Source organism: Pseudophryne corroboree, chromosome 4, assembly GCF_028390025.1.
Source record: "Pseudophryne corroboree isolate aPseCor3 chromosome 4, aPseCor3.hap2, whole genome shotgun sequence".
NCBI lineage: Eukaryota > Metazoa > Chordata > Amphibia > Anura > Myobatrachidae > Pseudophryne > Pseudophryne corroboree.
The window spans coordinates 702,497,307-702,517,477 of NC_086447.1; the positions used below are offsets into that span (position 1 = coordinate 702,497,307).

General features: G+C 42.6%; 1 protein-coding gene across 2 annotated transcripts in view; it reads left to right on the forward strand.

Moving 5' to 3' along the window:
• Positions 1-20,171, forward strand: part of TTC27 (tetratricopeptide repeat domain 27) — an 880,123-nt gene that overhangs the window by 243,914 nt on the left and 616,038 nt on the right. For both annotated transcript variants that reach the window (XM_063917959.1, XM_063917958.1), the window contains one exon: positions 8,645-8,744. In XM_063917959.1, the coding sequence (XP_063774029.1) occupies positions 8,645-8,744 (100 nt within the window). The remainder of the gene's footprint in view (positions 1-8,644; positions 8,745-20,171) is intronic.

A 20,171-nucleotide genomic window follows, 5' to 3' on the forward strand; every position in this document is an offset into this window, starting at 1 on the left:
CCAATCGTATTCCACATAGATTGTTAAGTATGAAAAAGGAAGAAAAAAAAATGTGAAAAACTCATGTCGACCTTTTGACCTGTCGACCAAGAAACCCTGTCGACCTTCGAACCCTGTCGACCTATAGTAGTCGACCTAGACATTGTCGACCTTCAGACCGGATCCCTCAAAAGCTTAGCTGACATCTGACTATATATCTCCCTTCAGTGGGCAGCAGTGAAGTGACCAAGGATGGCACCACCCACACCCAGTATGGGAGGTGGTTGATAGACGGGCAAAAGGTTGACGGTCAAAAGGTCGACGTATGGTTGACACGTGTTCTTTAGGGTTTTTTTCATGTTTTTACAACTTCTGCTGCATTTACTATCCATATCACCAACTATTACCCTTAGTAATCTTGTGGCAAGCATAGCACGCCACCGAGCCTGAAGCAAGGCGAGCATGCATATTTAAAAAAATTACTATCCATGTCACAAACTATTACCATTAGTAACCCTGAGTAGAGTGTGCCACCGAGCCCGAAGCGTGGCGAGCAAAGCCACTTTTGGGTAAAAAAAAATGTTTAAAAACACAAATTAACACCCGAAATGTTTATGTTGTGTGTCAACCTTTTGACCCTGTCGACCCTATGATGTAGACCTAATGACTGTCTGTCTTTTAAATGTCTATCTACTGTATCACACCCGACAGTACACTGTAACATGAAATTTCATTAATCTGAGGACATGACCAGTCTTTTCCGTTGTGTATTTATGGGTAACAGTTCGACTTTGTGCTGTGTCTAAGCATGGCACATCTGTTAAAACCTGGATGAGATTTAGTTTTCAGCCCATGGTTTAACTAACTAGACCCCTGCTATGGAGTAAGAGGCCCCAGGCAGACACGGGAAATGGAGGGACTGTGCTGTTACAAATATTTATGATCTTGTGACATGTGGATGTCCGCATGTGCCTACTAAACTACATGATCCCCAAAGGGCGAACAATAAAATGAGTTACAACAGCATTTCAGGATAGGCTTGATAGGCCTTGATATAAAAGTCCTGCCGCTTGTCACTTAACAGCTGCCCACCTCTGATTAATATCATTGCAGCATGTAATATGCCTGTACGGTGACAGGGCTCTCATGTGTGGTGACCTGCTTTTTAAGTAAGGTATGTCAGCTTGTAAGTTTGTGATTTTCACTTCAAACCCAAATCTCTCTGTCTGCTGCCCTTGGAATACTCCAGTAGAATACAAATTATCGTCTGCTCACGTTGAGCTTTTTATACTGCTTTCATTTTCCGCTCATGACTATGTGGCTGTAGGCTAGGCTAACACAGTAATAAAAGAAAACGAATATACCAAAGAATATGAAAGATTCCTTGCTGTTTAAAGTGTAAATTGCACAGTGGCAATGTTGGTTTTCTAGAATGCCAATAGAATTCCTGAAAATTTGATTTTCTATTCAAATGAGGCAGAGAATAAAGGCAGATTTTAGTTTACTTCAGCATAATACATGAGTTTGCTTATTACAGTGGGCCACATGGGGATAATATTATCCGTTGGCAAGTCACGTTTTATGGTTTTATGTCATATCAGCATGGTAGCAGTGATTTGTGTGTGCTTTTATTTGCATTTTGGACATAGCTGCTGGTCTTTTACATTAATTGTTGTTTGCCAGTGGCCTATATATGTATGTGTGTGTGTGAGAAAAACATACACTCCAAACGGTATTCTCTATACAATATAAACCGGGAATGTTATTTACAATTATTGTAAAATTTCTTCGGCTGACCAACTGCGCCAAGGTCCTACCCATCTAGTCAGCCTTACTCTATTGCTCAGAATTGAGGGGCTCAGTGAAAAAGAGGCACGTCACATCGACATGGATTTTTAACTTTTGCTGCTATCAAGTAGCTTCTGCCATCTAGCATGTACTGCACTAACTTCTAACATAGTGGCATGTGCCTTTTTTCTCACCAGCAGCTAAATACAAATCCCTGGTATTCTATTTCAAGACATACCTGTATCTAGTTGAAAAGAGACAAAAGTAATTGTGTGGCATGTGCTTCTTTTCCACTGAGCCCCTGAATTATAAACATTGCAATTGCATCAGTGTTAAACATAAGACAAGCTTCCTGGTTTGAGGCTCACCGCATACCTGCTTTTAAAGGTAAGACCTCCACCAAGCATATCTGCTATAAAACACCAATTTTTAAAGATAATCACACTTGTTATCAAGGGAGCGCAAAAAATATACAAGCTCTTTATTTTTAAAAAATATATAGACAGAAAAAACCACAATCAATAAAATACAATGGAGTCAACATACATAGGCACCACTATCCATATCTATATGTAATCAGTATCTATTTCATATTGCCCTTGATGACAACGGAATGTCTATTAAAATGTCCAAAAAATCCTCCTGGATAGATACAGCTGTTGTAATTTAATCGTTACTTTCCAATTGTAATTGATACTTTAAATTCTTTCTTGTGGATGAACAGCAACAGTTGTAACCAACGCATCTTATTAACTTTTTCTGCAGTTAAAGTTCATATGTAACTCACGTGAGTATTGAAGGAAAACAGGGGGAGGACGCTGTGATGGTTATTGAAACACAGCGGTATGCTACGACCCCCGTTAACCGTGGCTGGATCTTATTGGCACTCGCGGTCGGGATATTCCTCCCTGCCGTGGGGTAGAGACCTCCTTTTGCTCGGTCTCAAATTGCTTTTCCCCTTCACCGCTGTCTTTGCATCAGACGTCCGCCGTAATGTAGCTTGTTCATGAACGGGCTTATATCTCAGCAATCAGAGTGTCCGGTAGTCACCTTCCTTACGCGTTTCTCCGCTGTTATCCAAGAGCGGTTTCGTCAGAGGATCCATATGTTGACTCCATTGTATTTTATTGATTGTGGTTTTTTCTGTCTATATATTTTTTAAAAATAAAGAGCTTGTATATTTTTTGCGCTCCCTTGATAACAAGTGTGATTATCTTTAAAAATTGGTCTATTATTGGTAGAACAGTACTACCTATGGGAGCAGCATTTTATAATATATGGTGAAAATTAATAGATGTAAAAAGATCAAATAAGCAACAAATTGGTGTAATAGATAAGATTTGATAGGAGCGCTGGGTTCTATATATATATATTTACATTTGGTTATATATATGTATAGACTTTATAAATGCTATAAAACACCTTTAGGAATGCAGCTGACACAAGTTGGATTTAATGAGGTAACACTGGGGGTGCATAAGAAGATGTGATCGCAAAAAGTATTCTGACTGCCGGGATCCTGACTACATCCCCTTCATGTAAGGTGCAGTTTGGCACTCTGAAGAGTAAAGAAAATTACCGGGACACCTTCCTTGAATTCAATATACAGATGTGTCCTCTTACATCTAACCTTAATACGCCACACAGCGGATGATTCCTGGTGGGAGTGAGCTGACAGGTCCCATGCAACTCCATTAGCGTTATGCGTCTGTTTTTAATGGAAATGTACCTTAGTGCAGCGCTGTGTAGCTTTTCTATTGTGCTGATTAATTTGATATGTGACAATTGTATATCTGTGTGTGACTGATTCTCTATATGAACAGTGGCTGATTTCCCACTAGCCACATGCCTAGGGGCGGCACAGGAATCCAACCCCTCCCCCCCCCCCCCCCTCTCCTCGTTTTGCTTGTAAGTGTGGCTGGGGTTGTTAGAGCGGGCAGGCGCACGCTATCGCAATTAGCGGGTGCCTGCTGTGTGGAGTGAATAGTATGAGGTTTGACCCTCACGCTGGTAGCCTCCTGCTGGCTGCACCTCCTCTATAGTGTGCAAATCCTGCTCCACGCAACTGTATACCTGAGTATAAAACACGTTGGAAACTATAGGAGTGGGAGTGCTGACACCAGAAAACCTCATCGCACTCGTTTGACACTTGTCGCCCACCGGAGCGACATCATCAGCCGGAGACAGCGGGCGCTGGACGCAGCGGCTGCTTCACGTGCCACGGGAGTCTGATATGTCAGTCAGTCCCGGACTTGCACACCGGACTCACCAACGGATCCACTTCTTTTAGAAGTAGGGAAAGGAAGGGCAATAACGGACTGTGCTAATCTGGGAAAATACCATCCAGCACGTACCATACTACTCACAATGGAGTTTAAACATTTTTACTAACCCAAGAAAATTCCTTTTACAGGTGCCACAGTACACGCTTATATTTACATTTATATTATACCTATATCTAACTACATTATAATCATAAATTTACTTATATTCATTTACCATCTAGCACTCATTTTTATACTCTATTTACCAATATTATTGAGCTGCCTGAATTATAACCACAAGCGCCGATAATAAGTTTCTCTAGTAACTGTATACCTGTTTGCAGCTGGCGGTCACCAGGTTTCTGGGAACGGACCACACACACACACACACACACACACACACACACACACACACACACACACACACACACACACACACACAGACTCTCGCTCTCTCTTTTCTCGCTCTCTTTTCTCACTCTCTCTCTTCCACCCCCCAAATGCTATAAGGTGCTACCTGGTGCAACATGTATAAGGAGTGACCTTGTGCAATGTGTATAAGAGGCTCTACCTGGCGCAGTGTGTATACAGCAGTGCCTGCCCCCCCTCCGCATCAGAGCAGCGGCGCAGCACGGCATTCTCCCCTCCTGTCGCTGCACCACAGTTGCGGATGGCGGACAGATGGACAGGCTGTTCATGAGGAATGGCTGTAGAGGCACCGAGCAAAGGTACAGCTGGTGAGTTATTAAGCCGGGGGAAGTGGGGGTTTGATGTTCAGCGCCGATATCATTGTGCTTGGAGGGGGGGGGGGCAATTTCACCCCTAAATCCGGCTCTGTATATGAACACAAAGGAAATTGTCATGGAAGAAAGCCACGACCACTGCAATGCAGCACTTTGTAAGCAGATTCAGAGACTCTGGAGCACACAGATATACAAGTGTCATATCAAATTAATCTACACAGTGTCTTGGTGCGTCCAAGTCGCATTGTGTTGCGTCTAAGACACATTTTCGCCAAAAAAGTCACCTAACGCTACCAGAGTCTCACAGTAGATGGCATGCCCTTAGGGGCTGTTTTGGTGCGACTTCAGCAAAGATGTTTGAGGACACATCTTTACTGTAGTCCCACCAGTAAGGAGCATAAAAGCCCCTTTGGCAGTGGTTCTCAAACTGTGTGCCTAGGTTCCCTGCGGTGCCTCTGGAAACTTGCAGGGGTGGCCTGGGTTGGTGGTTCAGGACCAATTCAATTTATATATGGTCAATGTAATAGGCAAAACCAGTGCTGGTGGCTGCCAATCGTAACGTGGGCAAGCAGAAACAAATCTTTTCCCTCACCACACAAGTGAACCTAAGGATGACATATAAACACAATTTATTTAATTTAATATTTCATTAAAAAAATTTCAATAAGAAACTTTTGGCGTTGGGGTGCCTTGAAAAAAATTCTGATGCTCTAGGGCTCCGTGATTCAGAAAAGTTTTGGAACCACTTCCATAGCGTGTAATATTTGTATTGGTGTGCCAGATGTGTAAACTGAAACTTCACGAGTCAAGATTAGGGAGGCCAATCCCGGGTCACTTTTTCAATCCCGGGTATCGGGACTGAAAAAATCTCAATCCCGGGATTGACCTGTCCAGCTTCAATTTATGTATGTGGGGGAGGGGGTCAGGGGGCTTTCAAGTGGGGGAAGGAGGCGATGCTGCACTGCTAGGCAGCGTCTGAGCCGGGTGCTCAGCGCTGCTAGTGGAGACTGCTGGTGGGGGAAGGAAGTGAGGCTGCCCAGCTTCAGCACCAATAGCACAAGTCCTGCAAACACTACAGTCCCGGCAATCTGTGCACATGGAAGTGCTTCCCGCAGACTGGCCGCCTTCACTGGGGTTTACTGTAGGTTGTCTGTGGAGTGGGGTAGGTCCAAATGAATGCAAATTTTGGATGCATGGTCAGTGCTGGCAGCGCGCTGCGATGTGTCCATGTACCATCTGATGCCTGTGACGGGCAGAGCAGGCGATCGGTCCTGCTGCCAGCAAGGTGCAATCACTTTTGTTACCCCAGATTGGGGGCTGCAGGAGCCTGAGAAATGAGCTTTTGTCCCTCGGTCTGCGGTGCTATAGATGTACGCTGATTGTGAAGCTGCTGTACTGAAATGCAAAACTTGTTGCTGCTCTCTTGGGCTGGCTGATCGGCGAGGGGAGACGCGCAGAGCTTACTCACACTGCCAGACCGCCACTAGCACGGAGGACGCATCTTCTGCGCTCACCGGGGAGGTGAGTGCAGCAGATGCGTCCTCCATGCTAGCGGCGGTCCGATGGTGTGAGTGAGCTCTGCGCGGCTCCCATCACCGATCAGCCAGCCCAAGAGAGCAGCAACAAGTTTTGCATTATAGCAATCAATTCCTCACAATCGGGGAGAGAAGCAGCCGGGGGAAGTGAGGCGGGGAACGGCACATGCGCAGTGTAATCCCGGGATTGGATGCGCCAATCTCGGGATTCAAATCCCGGTGCTTTCAGGCCATAATCCCGGGATCCCGCCGATCCCGATCCCGGTATTGGCCTCCCTAGTCAATATTACCTTCCTGATTAGTGATTGATATATAGTCGTATTTTCATGCGAAATAGATTCTATCTATCTATCTATCTATCTATCTATCTATCTATCTATCTATCTATCTATCTATCTATCTATCTATCACTGTTTGCGTTCGGGGTGTACACTGTGTGTAAATATTTTCTATCTGTTAGCATATTGTACCACTCAGCTTCTTTAGCTCAGGAGGAGGAGCCTTTTGCGCACATTATATAAAATAATTTTGAATATAAATTTTCATAGAGAAAGCAAGGCAATTCCATATTAACATGTTCAGTAATATTCAAAAATTTGTAAATCAAATTGGAGTGGTAAAGTGGAGAGAGATAAACTACCAACCAATCAGCTCCTAGCTGTCATATTTCAAATATAGCCTGTTACATTATCTCTCTCCACTTTATCACTTTCCAAGGCTTAGGGACGAATTCAGTAAGTCCCGTTGATTTATCGGGGGTGAAAAAAGATAGTAGCCTCAAGCTTTAACGCTCGGGGCTATTCAATTGCAATCTTTTTTTCTCGTCCATTAAATTTACCTGTTTTCAGGTGTTAACACATAGGGGGGTATTCAATTGTTAGGAAAAAACAGACACCCAACTCGCTTTTCAATCTAATAGACAGGAAAAAAACAGACACCCAACTGACTTTTCAAACAATTGAATTCCACCCATACAGCAGTATTCAACTGTTTGTTCCGCTGATAGATGGTGCCCAATGGAGCTATTCAATTGTAGCTCCATTTGGATGCGATCAGCTACTAGTGCCAGCATTTCAGCTCATACCTCCAGGGGTGGCGTGCTGAAATAAGCGAAAAGTAACCCATTTGGGCACCCAAACAAGACTGTTCGTGTCATGACCATTAGTTTAGTGGGGTTAAGCCAGTTTACGCGGCTAAAGCCGACCTCTATGGGTGCGATAAGCGTGATTAAAAGATCAATTGAATATCACCCCGCACTCTCCCATCCCTTTTAGACGTGAGATCGGGTGCGATATAACAATTGAATGCCACCCATAGAATTCGGAAAAAGTTCACAGACTTACGTGTTAGCATTGTGTATGTCCCTGATAACAGGCTAATTATCACGTATTTCTTTTGGGTCTACTCAGACCCGACGATCGCTGTTAAGTGCAGCCTGTGGACTGCCTTCGGGGCTAATTGAATAGGCCTTGGAATCAATTAAACCGCGGTAAATTCCTGTGGCTAATAGAATCCCCCCATTAGTATATCACCCCCAGTGTGTCTTGCAAGAAACATAGCTTTCGTTTGGTAGCATATTGTAGTATGTTTTTTGATATTATAATAAAAATAGACAAATTGGAGGAAAAATATGCACTCAGATCTGCATTGAAAGCTTTTTCATCTAGTTACAAAATCAATCTACTCTCATCAATTTAATACCTTTCTGCACACCACCTGCGTATATTATATTCCATACATTTATACAGTGTGAATAGTAGCTGCATACACTTAGATACACATAACAACACATCACAGTTACAATTATACCTACAGTATCAAGAAAGTATATATGAAGACACAGAACTTCATGTGCGATATTATACGCACATGGGGTTTAATTTTGCTTGGGGAAGCATGGGTGGCAATTGATAGATCGACAGTCAATAGGTCGACACCATATGGTCAACTGGTACTAAAGGTCGACGTGTAAAAGGTAAACAGTACAAAAGTCGTCAGGTTCAAAAGGCCGACATGACGGTAGTCGACCCATGTTTTTTTTTTTTGGGGGGGGTCACGTTTTTTCAACTTTTGCATATTTTACTATTACCTTTAGTAACCTTGTCCGAAGCACTGTGAGAAAATAGAACTGGTACTACTAATTTGGGTCAAATATGCGTAAGCATACAAAGACATCCCCCCTAAAAAAACCTTTTTGTCGATCTTTTTGTGTTGACCATGGTCATGTCAACCTTTTTACCCTGTCAACATTTTGTGCTGTCTACCTTTTTTGTGTCGACCTTTTGACCCTGTCAGTTGACTGTCATTAATCTTCAAGCATATGTTTCTCTTTCAGGTGTTACCATGGTGGGCGCTGAGATGTGCATACATTCACCAGTTGCTGTTAGAGGAGCGGTCTCCTGAACTGTTTGCTGTGACACAAGCCAGTATAGAAGGTAGGTTGGTTCAGTTGAAGATGATCTGCAAAAAAAAAAAAAAAACAATATGCGAGTTGGACAGTTACTTAGAATAAGGGGTATATTCAATCATTGTCGATACTGCCGTCTTGTTGGAAAGACGTCAGTTTTCGACTTTTTCAGGTCGGAAGGTATTCCAACCTATTCAATACCCCCTCAGTTTTCCGACAAGTCGGGAAATTCGACTTGTCGGAAAGCAAGTGGATCGGCGGAATAGCTTCTGTCTGAAACGGGGCCAAATCCGACAAGTTTTGGTCCCGTTTTCGACAATCTCAATACGACGTTAAAAAAAAAAGTCGTATTGAGAAGATGGGGGCGCGGCGGGCTATAGGGGCAGCAGGGCACATAGGCAGGTATGGTGCGGTTACCATGCTGGCACGGCCCTGGTCTCTCACACTACAGTGATTGACACTAGTCAGACTCAGTCACACAGTGCAGCTGCAGTCATCGCGACCGTGGCGGGCGAAAGCATACATTACGGGAGACGCACGGGGAGGGCTGACTGCTGCACGGACAGAAAACACCGGGAACGGCCAAATCCAACTGTCTGATTTGAATAGGACTTGTCGGATCTATTCCGACAAATGCATGTCGGAATGGATCCGACAGCAATTGAATATACCCCTAAGCAGACAAGACAATATCACTCCACATTACTTGCTGTATAGACTAAATTGAAGCATACAGATATAATTTTGTGATGGCAAATATGTATTTTATGCATACTATGTCCAATGGAAGTCACATTTAAAAAAAAAAAAAAGAATTATCCTCTAAGATTAGTTTGTGCCAGATATAATAACAACTCCAGTTTGTGGAATGACCACATAGTAAATGAGGACAGGGAAAGGTGGGAGGCTGGTTGTTGATGAATTAAACTATCTTGTCCCATTTTTTTCTGCCAAGCGTAATTAAATAATATATCTACAGTAGTTAATTTTGGCCCACAGATAAAGTACATTGTGGAGTTTGAAGCCACGGAACTCTGTGGTGTTGAGGCAAAAGTGGTCTAAAGTAGCAGGACGTAGTAAACACATGAGATTTTCGCAGATCTGTGATGCCCAGGGCGAAATGGTCTATGCCACTCCTGAGATTGCCCAGGTTTTCCAGTCCTTTTATTCCTCGTTGTATGCCTCTAAAGTCACTTATACCTCCAGTCAACTACAGCAATATCTTTCATGTATTGTCCTACCACAATTGTCCCAACAATCTATAGATTTTCTAGATGCTAGTATCACTCCAGAGGAAGTTGAGGCAGCTATTGCCTCCTTCCCTAATAAAAAGGCCCCGGGTAGCGACGGTATACCGGTTGAAGTCTATAGACAATATCGTGCATACTTTGTCCCTTATCTTTTGACTCTCTTTAATGCTTTACTAGAGGGTGCTCCTTTGCCTCCTTCTATGTCAGAAGGTATTATTGTGGTGATCCTCAAACCAGGTAAGGACCCTATGACCCCAGAATCCTACCGCCCAATCTCATTGCTACCTACTGATGTCAAGATTTTGGCCAAAATTCTGGCACTTAGACTCAATAGTGTTATCACTTCGATCATTCATGATAATCAGACAGGATTTATGCCAGGCAAGTCTGCTCTCCAAAATTTGAGGCGACTGTTTTGTCACCTGCAGATGGGGGACCAGTCCGAGTCGGGGGCTGTGGTGGTTTCCCTGGATGCTGCCAAAGCCTTCGACTCTGTGGAATGGGAGTATTTGTGGGAAGTCCTTAGACGATTTGCTTTTGGCCCCAAATTCATACGCTGGGTACAATTACTCTATTCCTCCCCCGTGGCTTGAATATCTGTCAATGGCTATGTAACATCCCCATTTTCTTTGTCTCGTGGTACTAGACAGGGCTGCCCACTGTCCCCTGCCCTTTTTGCCCTGGCCTTGGAAGCATTGGCGAGTTTCATTAAAGCGTCCCCTGATGTTAGGGGCATTACTATTGACGGACATGAGGATGTTATTGCATTATATGCCGATGATATGCTTTTGTTTCTCAGTGACCCTGATGCTTCCCTGACCCTCCCTTCTAAGTATTGTTGATACATTTGGCCTCTATTCCGGCCTGACTATCAACTGGAATAAATCTAATGTCTTTCCCATATCTGGTATTCTTCCTGACCCATTGCCTATTGTGTCCTCCTTGCACTGGATCCTTCGCTTTCAGTATCTTGGTGTCTGGATCATTCCTAATGTTAAGTCTTTTGTACATCAAAACATTGACCAGGTCACGGTGGATCTGAAGCGACGGATCCATGTATGGAAGAAGCTTCCCCTTACTGTCACGGGTCGCATTAACTTGATCAAGATGGTGATACAACCAAAATATCTTTATCTATTGCAGCACTCTCCTACTTATATCCCCAAGAAAATTTTCACTAGCATTGATAGTGTGCTTTCCTCTTTTGTTTGGGGCGACAAAACGCCTAGGGTTGCCCTGAGAGCTCTGGTTAGGGCTAAATTGGATGGAGGTTTGGGTTTTCCCAATCTGCGGGCCTATTATCTAACTGCCCAACTTGCGCATTTGTCTAATTGGATTCTCAGTAGGGATAGTACCACGTTTGAGAGATTCTTTGCCGAGTATGTGGGGTCTCACTTCTCCCCTGTCCAGTTCCTTCTTTCTGCCTCTTCTACTGCTGGTCTTCCTCCTTTACTCCGTCAGTCACTACTTGTATGGCGTCAAACTCACTCCTATTATGCATGGCGAGGTACAGATTCTGACACGCCACTTTGGTTTAACTCAGCGTATAGGGAGTTATTGCAGCTCTCACAGGACAACATATGGATTGGGGCGGGCCTTACCACAGTTTCACAACTGTATGATAATGGAGCTTGAAATATCCAATAGATCCTTTTGTCGTTATCTACAGCTCCGCCATGAGGTGCAGGCACAGTTTGGGGCCTCGCCTCCGGCCATTTCTGATTCCCCGATTTAAAGACATGGTTATGAATTTGGGTACAAGTCACCAAGTTTCCACTTTATATGTTAGTCTTAATGCCCACATCTGCCTGAATATATTTGACCAACTTAAGTGGGAGCAAGACATTGGCCCACTTACAGATGACCAATGGCTCCAGGTTTTGTGCTCTCTTAAATATACTACTCAGTGTGTCAAGTACCAGCAGGTTTATTTCTTTGTTTTACATAAGACGTATAGAACTCCAGTTTCTTTATGTAAAGCAGGTTTACGGCCTGGTACTACCTGCCCAAGATGGGGTGCCCCTGAAGCTACCTTTTGGCATCTACTATGGCTGTGCCCCACTGTATATGCCTTTTGGGAAGCAGTCTGTTCGGACATTCTGCTTACTGAACCAACGCTGCCCCCCCTTTCTCCTACACTGTGTATGTTTGCGCTAGACTTAGAGGAATCCTACTCCCTGGCATTGTACAAATATGTTCTTTGCCTGACTACCTTAGCTAAGGTGATTATAGCACGTAACTGGTTTGCTACTTCTTCCCCTAATGTGTACAATTGGCGAGCTCTAGTGAATGAGGTGTCAGGACATGAGAGGTTTACACATAGGTCTAGAGGGACCCTACCCCATTACCTCAGCAAGTGGGATAGGTGGAATACCTCCCGTCTGGCTGCAGCTGGGGCACTATTCTCTAACTGATTGAGGTTTAGTATGTGAATTTGCGAGATTGTCGTGACACTTATTATCTTTGTCTATGTGACACTGTGACACAGATTGCATTATTTGCTGTATTTTTCCTGTACCTTTTTCTTTTTTTTTTTTGTTTTTTTGTTTGGTATTTTGGTTTTGTTCTGTATTTAATGTTTTTTGTTTTTCCCTGAAAAACTTCAATAAAAAAATTACACAAGTAAAAAAAAACACATGAGATTTTCAGTGTTAAATCTTTCATTATCCCCATTTTTTTTAATCAAACTGTTTTTATTCTTTTATTGAAAGAATGAGTCATACAGATTGTAAAATATTCGCTTTGACTGAAATACTCCTTGGATTTGAACAATTTGATACATGAAACAAGTCTGTTGCGATGCAGCATCAATAAACAATTGTGTATGACATTAAAAACAACAGCAAATATGTAAAGAGATGTAGTGAAAGGGATAGGGATATGGGGAAGGTCAGATTCAGGGAAAGAAGGGCGGGGTGCGATGGAGACTACTAAGGTATTATGCCCATTTAATTAAAAATAATATCAAGAACTGTCATAAATCCCTTTTTTAAACTGAAAGCTGGAAGTACACTAGGCAGCTGACATGTTGTAAATGAGGAAAGACCATGTCTTTTTCTGACCATGATATAATATGGTGGTATTTTTCGGGTATGGGACTCAGGGTTGACAGTAATTAGGTCGACAGACATTGGGTCAATGCCTATATGTCAACAGTGACTAGGTTGACACTGACATTAGGTCGACATGGAAAAAGGGTGACATGAGTTTTTAATGTTTTTTTTTTGGTGTCGTTTTCTTTGTAAAGTGACCGGGAACCGCAGTTAGTGCACTGTGTCCCCTCACATGGCCAGCGAACTTCGGGCAAGGTGCCTCGCTCCACTACCTCGGCACAGGTTACCATTCCCAGTCGTAGTCCACTTGGATTGTAAAGTATGAAAAAGTTTTAAAAAATAAGTGAAAAACTTATGTCGACCTATAGACGACCTAAGTGCTGTCGTCCTAAAGTCCGGATACCGTATTTTTCTACATAGTGTGTCAGGACAGCTGGCATCTGCTGCATGTACTGTGCATGCCATTATCTTTCCTGTAACACCAGTTTTCTATTTTAAAACCATAACAATCCTGCAATTTATACACATGGAGTTCAAAGCCTACAAATGTAGGTTTATGTTATTTTCTATCTGATTCAGCTGGTTAATGAAAGTGCCCAATACATGAATATGCTGAAGCATTGGAGCTATCATTGATCATGGGGTGTAAATGCATCTCATGAAGGGTAGGTTTGCTAGATCCCGGATGCCAGTTGCTCTGATAGTTGGAAGTGCTGGGTGTCTTTAAGTCGTTGTGAAAAATTCCTTGCTGCTGTTAATTTTTACCTGTATACAAGAGAGATGTAGTTTTATGCATAGCTGCTTTGTTTCATTTTATGATGGGTACTTTTTCTTGTACTGGTACTTAGTGGTATACTGAATTAGCCACAGAGTTTACTGCAGACCTTTAGCAGTTCCCGGAGCTATTAAGCCCGCAGGTTGCATTTACTGTGGGTTTCTACTTGTACCCTCCTGAGGCGTGAACAGACTTATGTGCTGAGTAGGGCTTGTTGCCCTTACTGTGACTGTTGAACTTAACCTGGAACCTATCGGTTAACATGTATTAGCCATCGGTTTTCTGCGGGAGGAAATGGATTTAAAATTGAATTGTTGTGGATGTTAAAACTTGAGACTGTCTTAATGCAGCAAATTGGATATGCCCCCTATTCTCTAAATCAGAATAATCCAGACTTTTGGACTCCCTGATCTATTGTAAAGGATGAAAATCCTTTGGGATCTATCAGTTAGAGACATTTGCATGTGCGTGAAAAAGGGGGCCTAGCACATTTCTAAAAGGAGTGCGTCCCACATCTGGAGTATGGTAACTGTCCTGGCAAAATTGGAATGGTTGAGAGGTATGTTTTCCTATTACGTCTTATTTGGAGGACACTCTAGTCTTGACCATGGGCTAGAGGTTTGGCACAGGAGTATGGTACTAAAAAGGTTTAAAAGCTAGCTTTGCGAGCAGATCATCAGGCTTCTCTCCCTTGCACACAGAAGGTCCCACATATTTTATTTGTGCATTCAGCTGAACCATTATTGGCCCGCAATATGAATTATTGCCTTTAAAAAATGTTGGTATCTATGGGTAGGACAGGCTTTACTGGCTTTCCAGGGAGAGGAATGTTAATTTCTTGGAACCTGATTGTGAAGATATATCAGGATGGGAGGAAGATGTGAAAAGAAGCAGGTAGACAGACACTTAATATTTAAGTGACTGAGGTTTCAGAAGGTAGTTCTTCTTCCACGTTCAAACATAACAAGCAGTTATCCACTTTTCCAGCATTTACACATTGTTCAGAAATATTGAAAGGGCCTTGGCTTAGACCAGTTAGGAAATGTCTGGTATTCTTATACTTTTGCAGATGAAGATATTAGGGTTTGGGAAATTCCATCTAAAGTGGATTCTCAAATAGCCAGGTTAACAAGGGCTATGGTCATTCCAACAATACAGATGGTCTCCTTGAAAACTCCTACAGATAGGAAAAGTTAAACCCTAGTAAGGACTGTGTTTTCTTTTGTGTGCGCTTCGCTTCGTCCCATTTTGGCTATTGCATGGATCAGTAAGGCAATAGAACCCTGGACTGAGCAGCTGGTGTCTAAATTAGAGGCAGAAAGAGAGAACTCTGAACTCTTTAACTTAATGGATCAGATACACGATGCTTCCGTTTATATTGGAGATGCTGCTCTAGACACTGCTTTTCAACAGTGTCGGGTTTTGCTCTATTAGTGTCTGCAATAAGGGCTGTTTGCATCAGATCATGGGAAGCTGACGCAGAGTCCAAGCATACTTTGCAAGCAGTATATTTGCAGAGGAGTTCCTTTTTGGCCCTGCCCTCACCAAGATTATTTCTCAGGTTACTGGGGAACAGCCCCTATCTACTGGTATCTGCTTCCAGGACTAAGGCGCCTAGGTTTCGTTCCTTTTGCTTTCCTAGCAGGGGCAGATCTCAGTCCTTCAGAGGAATGTCAGTGGCTTCTTTTAGGAGAGCCTTCAGAGGCTGTGCCTTAGCAGGTTCTCAACATTCCGGTTCCAGGCTAAATAAGAATCTGCCTGCTTGATATTCATAGGTCCCAGTATCAGGGAGTAGGTGGCCATTTGCTGAAATTCTGGGAAGTCTGGTCACAAGAAGTCCCAGGCCGGTGGGTAAGTCGCATTGTGGGCATCCTAGATTTGGTAGGTCCTCTGCCCAGAAGGTTTTTTGATACTTTATTTCCCCAAGACCCTTCAAAATGAACGGCTGTTTTGGAAGCAATGCAGTAGCTTTTAGATTCCGGAGTAATTTTTCCTGTTTCTGCGGGTTTGCAAGGTTTGATATGCTACTGAAACCTTTTACTGGTAAGCAAGCTGGATAGGTCCTTCCCTTCAGTCTTGAATCTAAAGCAGCTCAATCTCCATCTCAACATTGCAATATTCAGAATGGAGTTTTTGTGTTCATTTTTTTAACACACTAGAAGGAGAATATTTTTTTTTGCCATCAAAAAGTATAAATAGTCATATCTTTATATTCCCTTTTGGAAGGGCCGTCATCAGTTTCTTCTGCTTTTCCAATTTTAGGCTTTACCTTTGGCCTGTCTACAGTCCCCACAGTTTTCATAAAGGCCCACATGGCGCAGAGAGATAACAATTATTTCTTATTTCTATGGCCTACTGATAAAGACTCCTTCAGGATAATGGTGGAAGAAGCTTTCAAAGGAGTAACATTTTCCCAGTTCCATGCACGGACACTTCAGATGCAGATATTATACTTTTGGTCCAGGACAAATACCAGATTAGACAGGCAGCTTTTTAGACTGTTTTATCAGATACGCCAGTCACTTTTGTGTTGGCTTCAGACCCTGACCCTAATCAAGGTCAGCTCAACTGCATACCTTTTAAAGTGTATTTGTTCAAAAAAGACTGAGGATCTTCTGATATTAACAGTGGTTGTGTAATGTTGACATTTTGAGCTGTATTTTGTATTGTTTTATTTTAATACAAATATTTTCATTTGCAAAACTAAGCTGATCAATTTTATTGCCTGAATTAGCGCTGCTTCCATTACACATTGGTTTTACGTTTTGAGCGTTGGCAGTTCATTTAGTCAGCAGCTTTACAGTCAATTTGTTTGTGTTGTGTCTGGGATATTCTTTATTTTTGTTGACTGTCTTCTAGTGAACCTGTCCCAGCTGCCCTTCGGGCCCGTTCTATTCATGCAGTAGGGGCTTCTTGGGATGTTCGCCACAGAGCCTCAGTTGAACACTTGTGCAGAGCAGAGACCTGGTCCTCAGTGCATACCTTTTACAAGATTTTACCATACCTTTTTCATCCTCGTGACTCTAGTTTTGGTTGTGAACTTTTCTATGCAAATATGCGGACTGGCCCCCCCAGTTGTTTGGCTTGCTTTTGGAAGTCCCATGGTCAAGACTAGTGTGGGGCTAAAATCGATTGTAAGGAAATTGGATTTTTTTACTTACATAAAATCCCTTCCTCATAATCCATCTGCGGAACACTCTAATCCCTCCTGATGTTTATTGTTCTATGTTTGTTTGTTCTTCCTCCATATGGCTTGGTTAATACACAAAATTGAGGTTATAGTAGGTGGAGGTAGGTGGGGTTATAGGATCTGGAGGGGGGAGGAGCTAGGTTTTCAACCTTTTTAGTGCGTTGTGGACAGGACTAGAGTGTTTACCAGCTTGATTTACTAGGAAGGAATTTTACATTAATAGAAAAATCCATTTTTTAGGTCTCTGGGATAGGGGGCCCACTCCTTGATCCAGCTCTGGTGCCTGCACAATGGAGACTATTACATGTGGCTACCCTCAGCCAGTAAGAATCATCCTGATTCTTATTGGCTATTGCTGTCACACACAACAGTCGATGGAGACATGACAGCTGCAGCTTCAACTAGCCATCGCTTTGGAGCAGCTAGTTATTAAGAATCAGCATGATTCTCATTGGCTCCTGCTGGATGTCCACCGCAATCTACCCGGTTCAGTGTTTGTAGTCGGCATGCCGATCACGAACAACTCTTTGGCTACCCCTGCTCTGAATTGTCCTCCTCTGAGAGTGCTGACCAACTCCATCTTTATTAAACAAGTGTCAATAATAGTAGAACACTCTGCCTCTTGAAGAAGCCGCCTGGGGTGCGGAGAAACGCGTTGAGGGTACAGAGAGAAAGAGCCCCAATACCTCATTGCCCACAAGAATTGGAGTGTGTCCTCCTATTAGTTCATCCAAACAATTGTCGGCATTTGTTATATCTCCAGCGTGACTGCTTTACTCAATCCCCTGGACCGTACCGGGAACGCCCTGTGTCCTACTTTGGTGAGCACTATTCCACCAGCACTGGGGGTGGAGAACGCTGTACCGGTGCACTTACAGTTTGCCGGAGGAGAGAGCGGCTTTCCGCCGACGCTACAGACGGACTACGCCGCTGACGAGTCCTGCCGCTGACTGATGTCTCACCCGTACACAGGGTGATAGAAAGCGGCCACATACATCGATACTATTGCGGTACAGTAAAGGAAAAACTGTCCAGTCTGTGAGTAACAGCTATTTTACAACTCTCAATCCTTGCACCGCTTATACATCTATTAAAATTGGCAAGCGATTAACTTTTTCCTAATCGGAACTTAACATATATTCTGAGGACACCTATATGCACGTTTGTGCCAAAGTATTCTTGTGTTTCCTACATCTGGGCAAGTAATTAAACACAGCTAAAAGCTATCAGAGAATTATCTCTTAACACTTAGGTATTGCGACTGCCTTCTGAGTACATTTAATTAGTTTTTACTATTATTCAATTTAGAGGTTTCCAGAACCTCAGTTTTATATGATTACTGCATCGTGGTCTTGTTTATTTTTATGTGTTATATGTTGTTGGTAATTTTCTATAATTGTTTTGTTTCTTGAGGAGGCCGGCCACCTCCTTACCAGGTGGCAGCTAATCCCAGGGTGCACACACACACAGGCCTGTCAGCGCCACCATTACCTCTATTCTCTTTTCTGTCAATAATAGTAATGACAGCATCCTAACAACAATCCTAACCAGTAACATTCATCATCAAATCCCATCCTGCTCTGAGGCTGAAAAGGTCCCAGTAAAATGAGAAATCGCATACTTCCTGCAGCTAAATCTCCTGCTCTGAGAGCAGGTAAAGAAAATTTGTTTAACAGCCACATTCAAAACAGAGAGTCTGCTCCATGATGAGTAGGCTTGTTAGTGAAGGGTTACAATAATCAAAGTGGGAGATAAAGAAGGCATGAAATAGTATTTCAGTGATCTGTTTAGCAGAACATAAATAGTGTTCCAGTTCAGATAATGGAAATAGAAAAGGAAAATCTTAACTTATGACTATCCTATTGGGATACTATTAGGGAAGATGGAGAATGTGTTAAATTAAGGGATGGTAACGAAACATATCTCATTCTGTACAGAGAACTCACAGAGCATTTATCAGAAAAGGCTGCGTCTACTTTAGTAGAACAATATTTGGAGACATAACTGTTCTATAGATTACATCAGAATCACTTTCATCCCCTTTTTTTCTTCAGAATAGTTATGTGCAGAAAAGCGCCAGTTATTTATTGTGCTACTTTCTATGTCCTGGCACGTGTTTTTTTGACAGTTCTTTTTCTATATCGAATAGTTCACCTTTCATATTTCGTTCCCCGCTCTATATGTGAGAGTGTTTGGCATTGGGCCTAGAGTGCGATCATCTGATGCACTGATTGTTTTTCCTGTTGGGTTCATTCTCGTCTCAACAAAGTTCTCGCAGGATTCGGCTGCCTGATTTATTCATGGTGGAGGTAAGAGAGTATTAAAAAAGGTAATACATTTTTCAGATTGAGCTGAATGTAGTTTAACATATGTTTAACATCACGCTTTTGCGCTCCAACAGCTTTCTAGTGATTTGAGTTCAAATTTATGTCACTTGGAATCTTCTTACTATGCAATGTGTTCTAGCATGGTAAGTATATAAATGCAACAATTTTTATTTTATTTGTGTCCCTGTCTAGTGAATTAATAGACTCCACCCAATTCATACCAAGTAGCCATATATATTTTGTTTTTTACAATCCCGGATTTAGAGTTTGGTCTACAGAGTCCCTATGATGGACACTATCTCCGGGCAACACAGCTTAGTAAACAACGGTGGGATATTGGTAGATGTATACATAGAGGTAACATTACTGTTACTAGTTATAGTGTCATGGAATTTTTGTAAGCGTGATCCCTATGTTTGCTTAGATACCACAGCTTATTCAGATGACCCCTAAGTGACTGTGTGGGGGTTCTGTATTTTGTCTTCATTCCTCATATTGAGGCTGATAAAATGTTGACATAATTAGAATGATGACAAAACATAGTTTCCAGATGCATTGCTCACTTACCTGCTAGCTGGTCTTCGGTGGCCCTGCTTACACCTGTCCCAGTGGCATAATTGAATCTGAACCCAATATAACTTACCATCACATACTGTACATGATGCACATTGTTATTTAGACTTTTAAGCAACTCCCTAGAGACAAATAGGTGCCAGACTTGAAAACTGATTATTCCTGTCATTGATTATGATATAGGCAAAGCTTTAACATAAAAAAAACACTGGTATGTAGTTGGGGTCCCGGCAGTCAGAATACTGATGCTGGAATCCCGACCGTAAGTATACCAGGAAGGTTAGGTT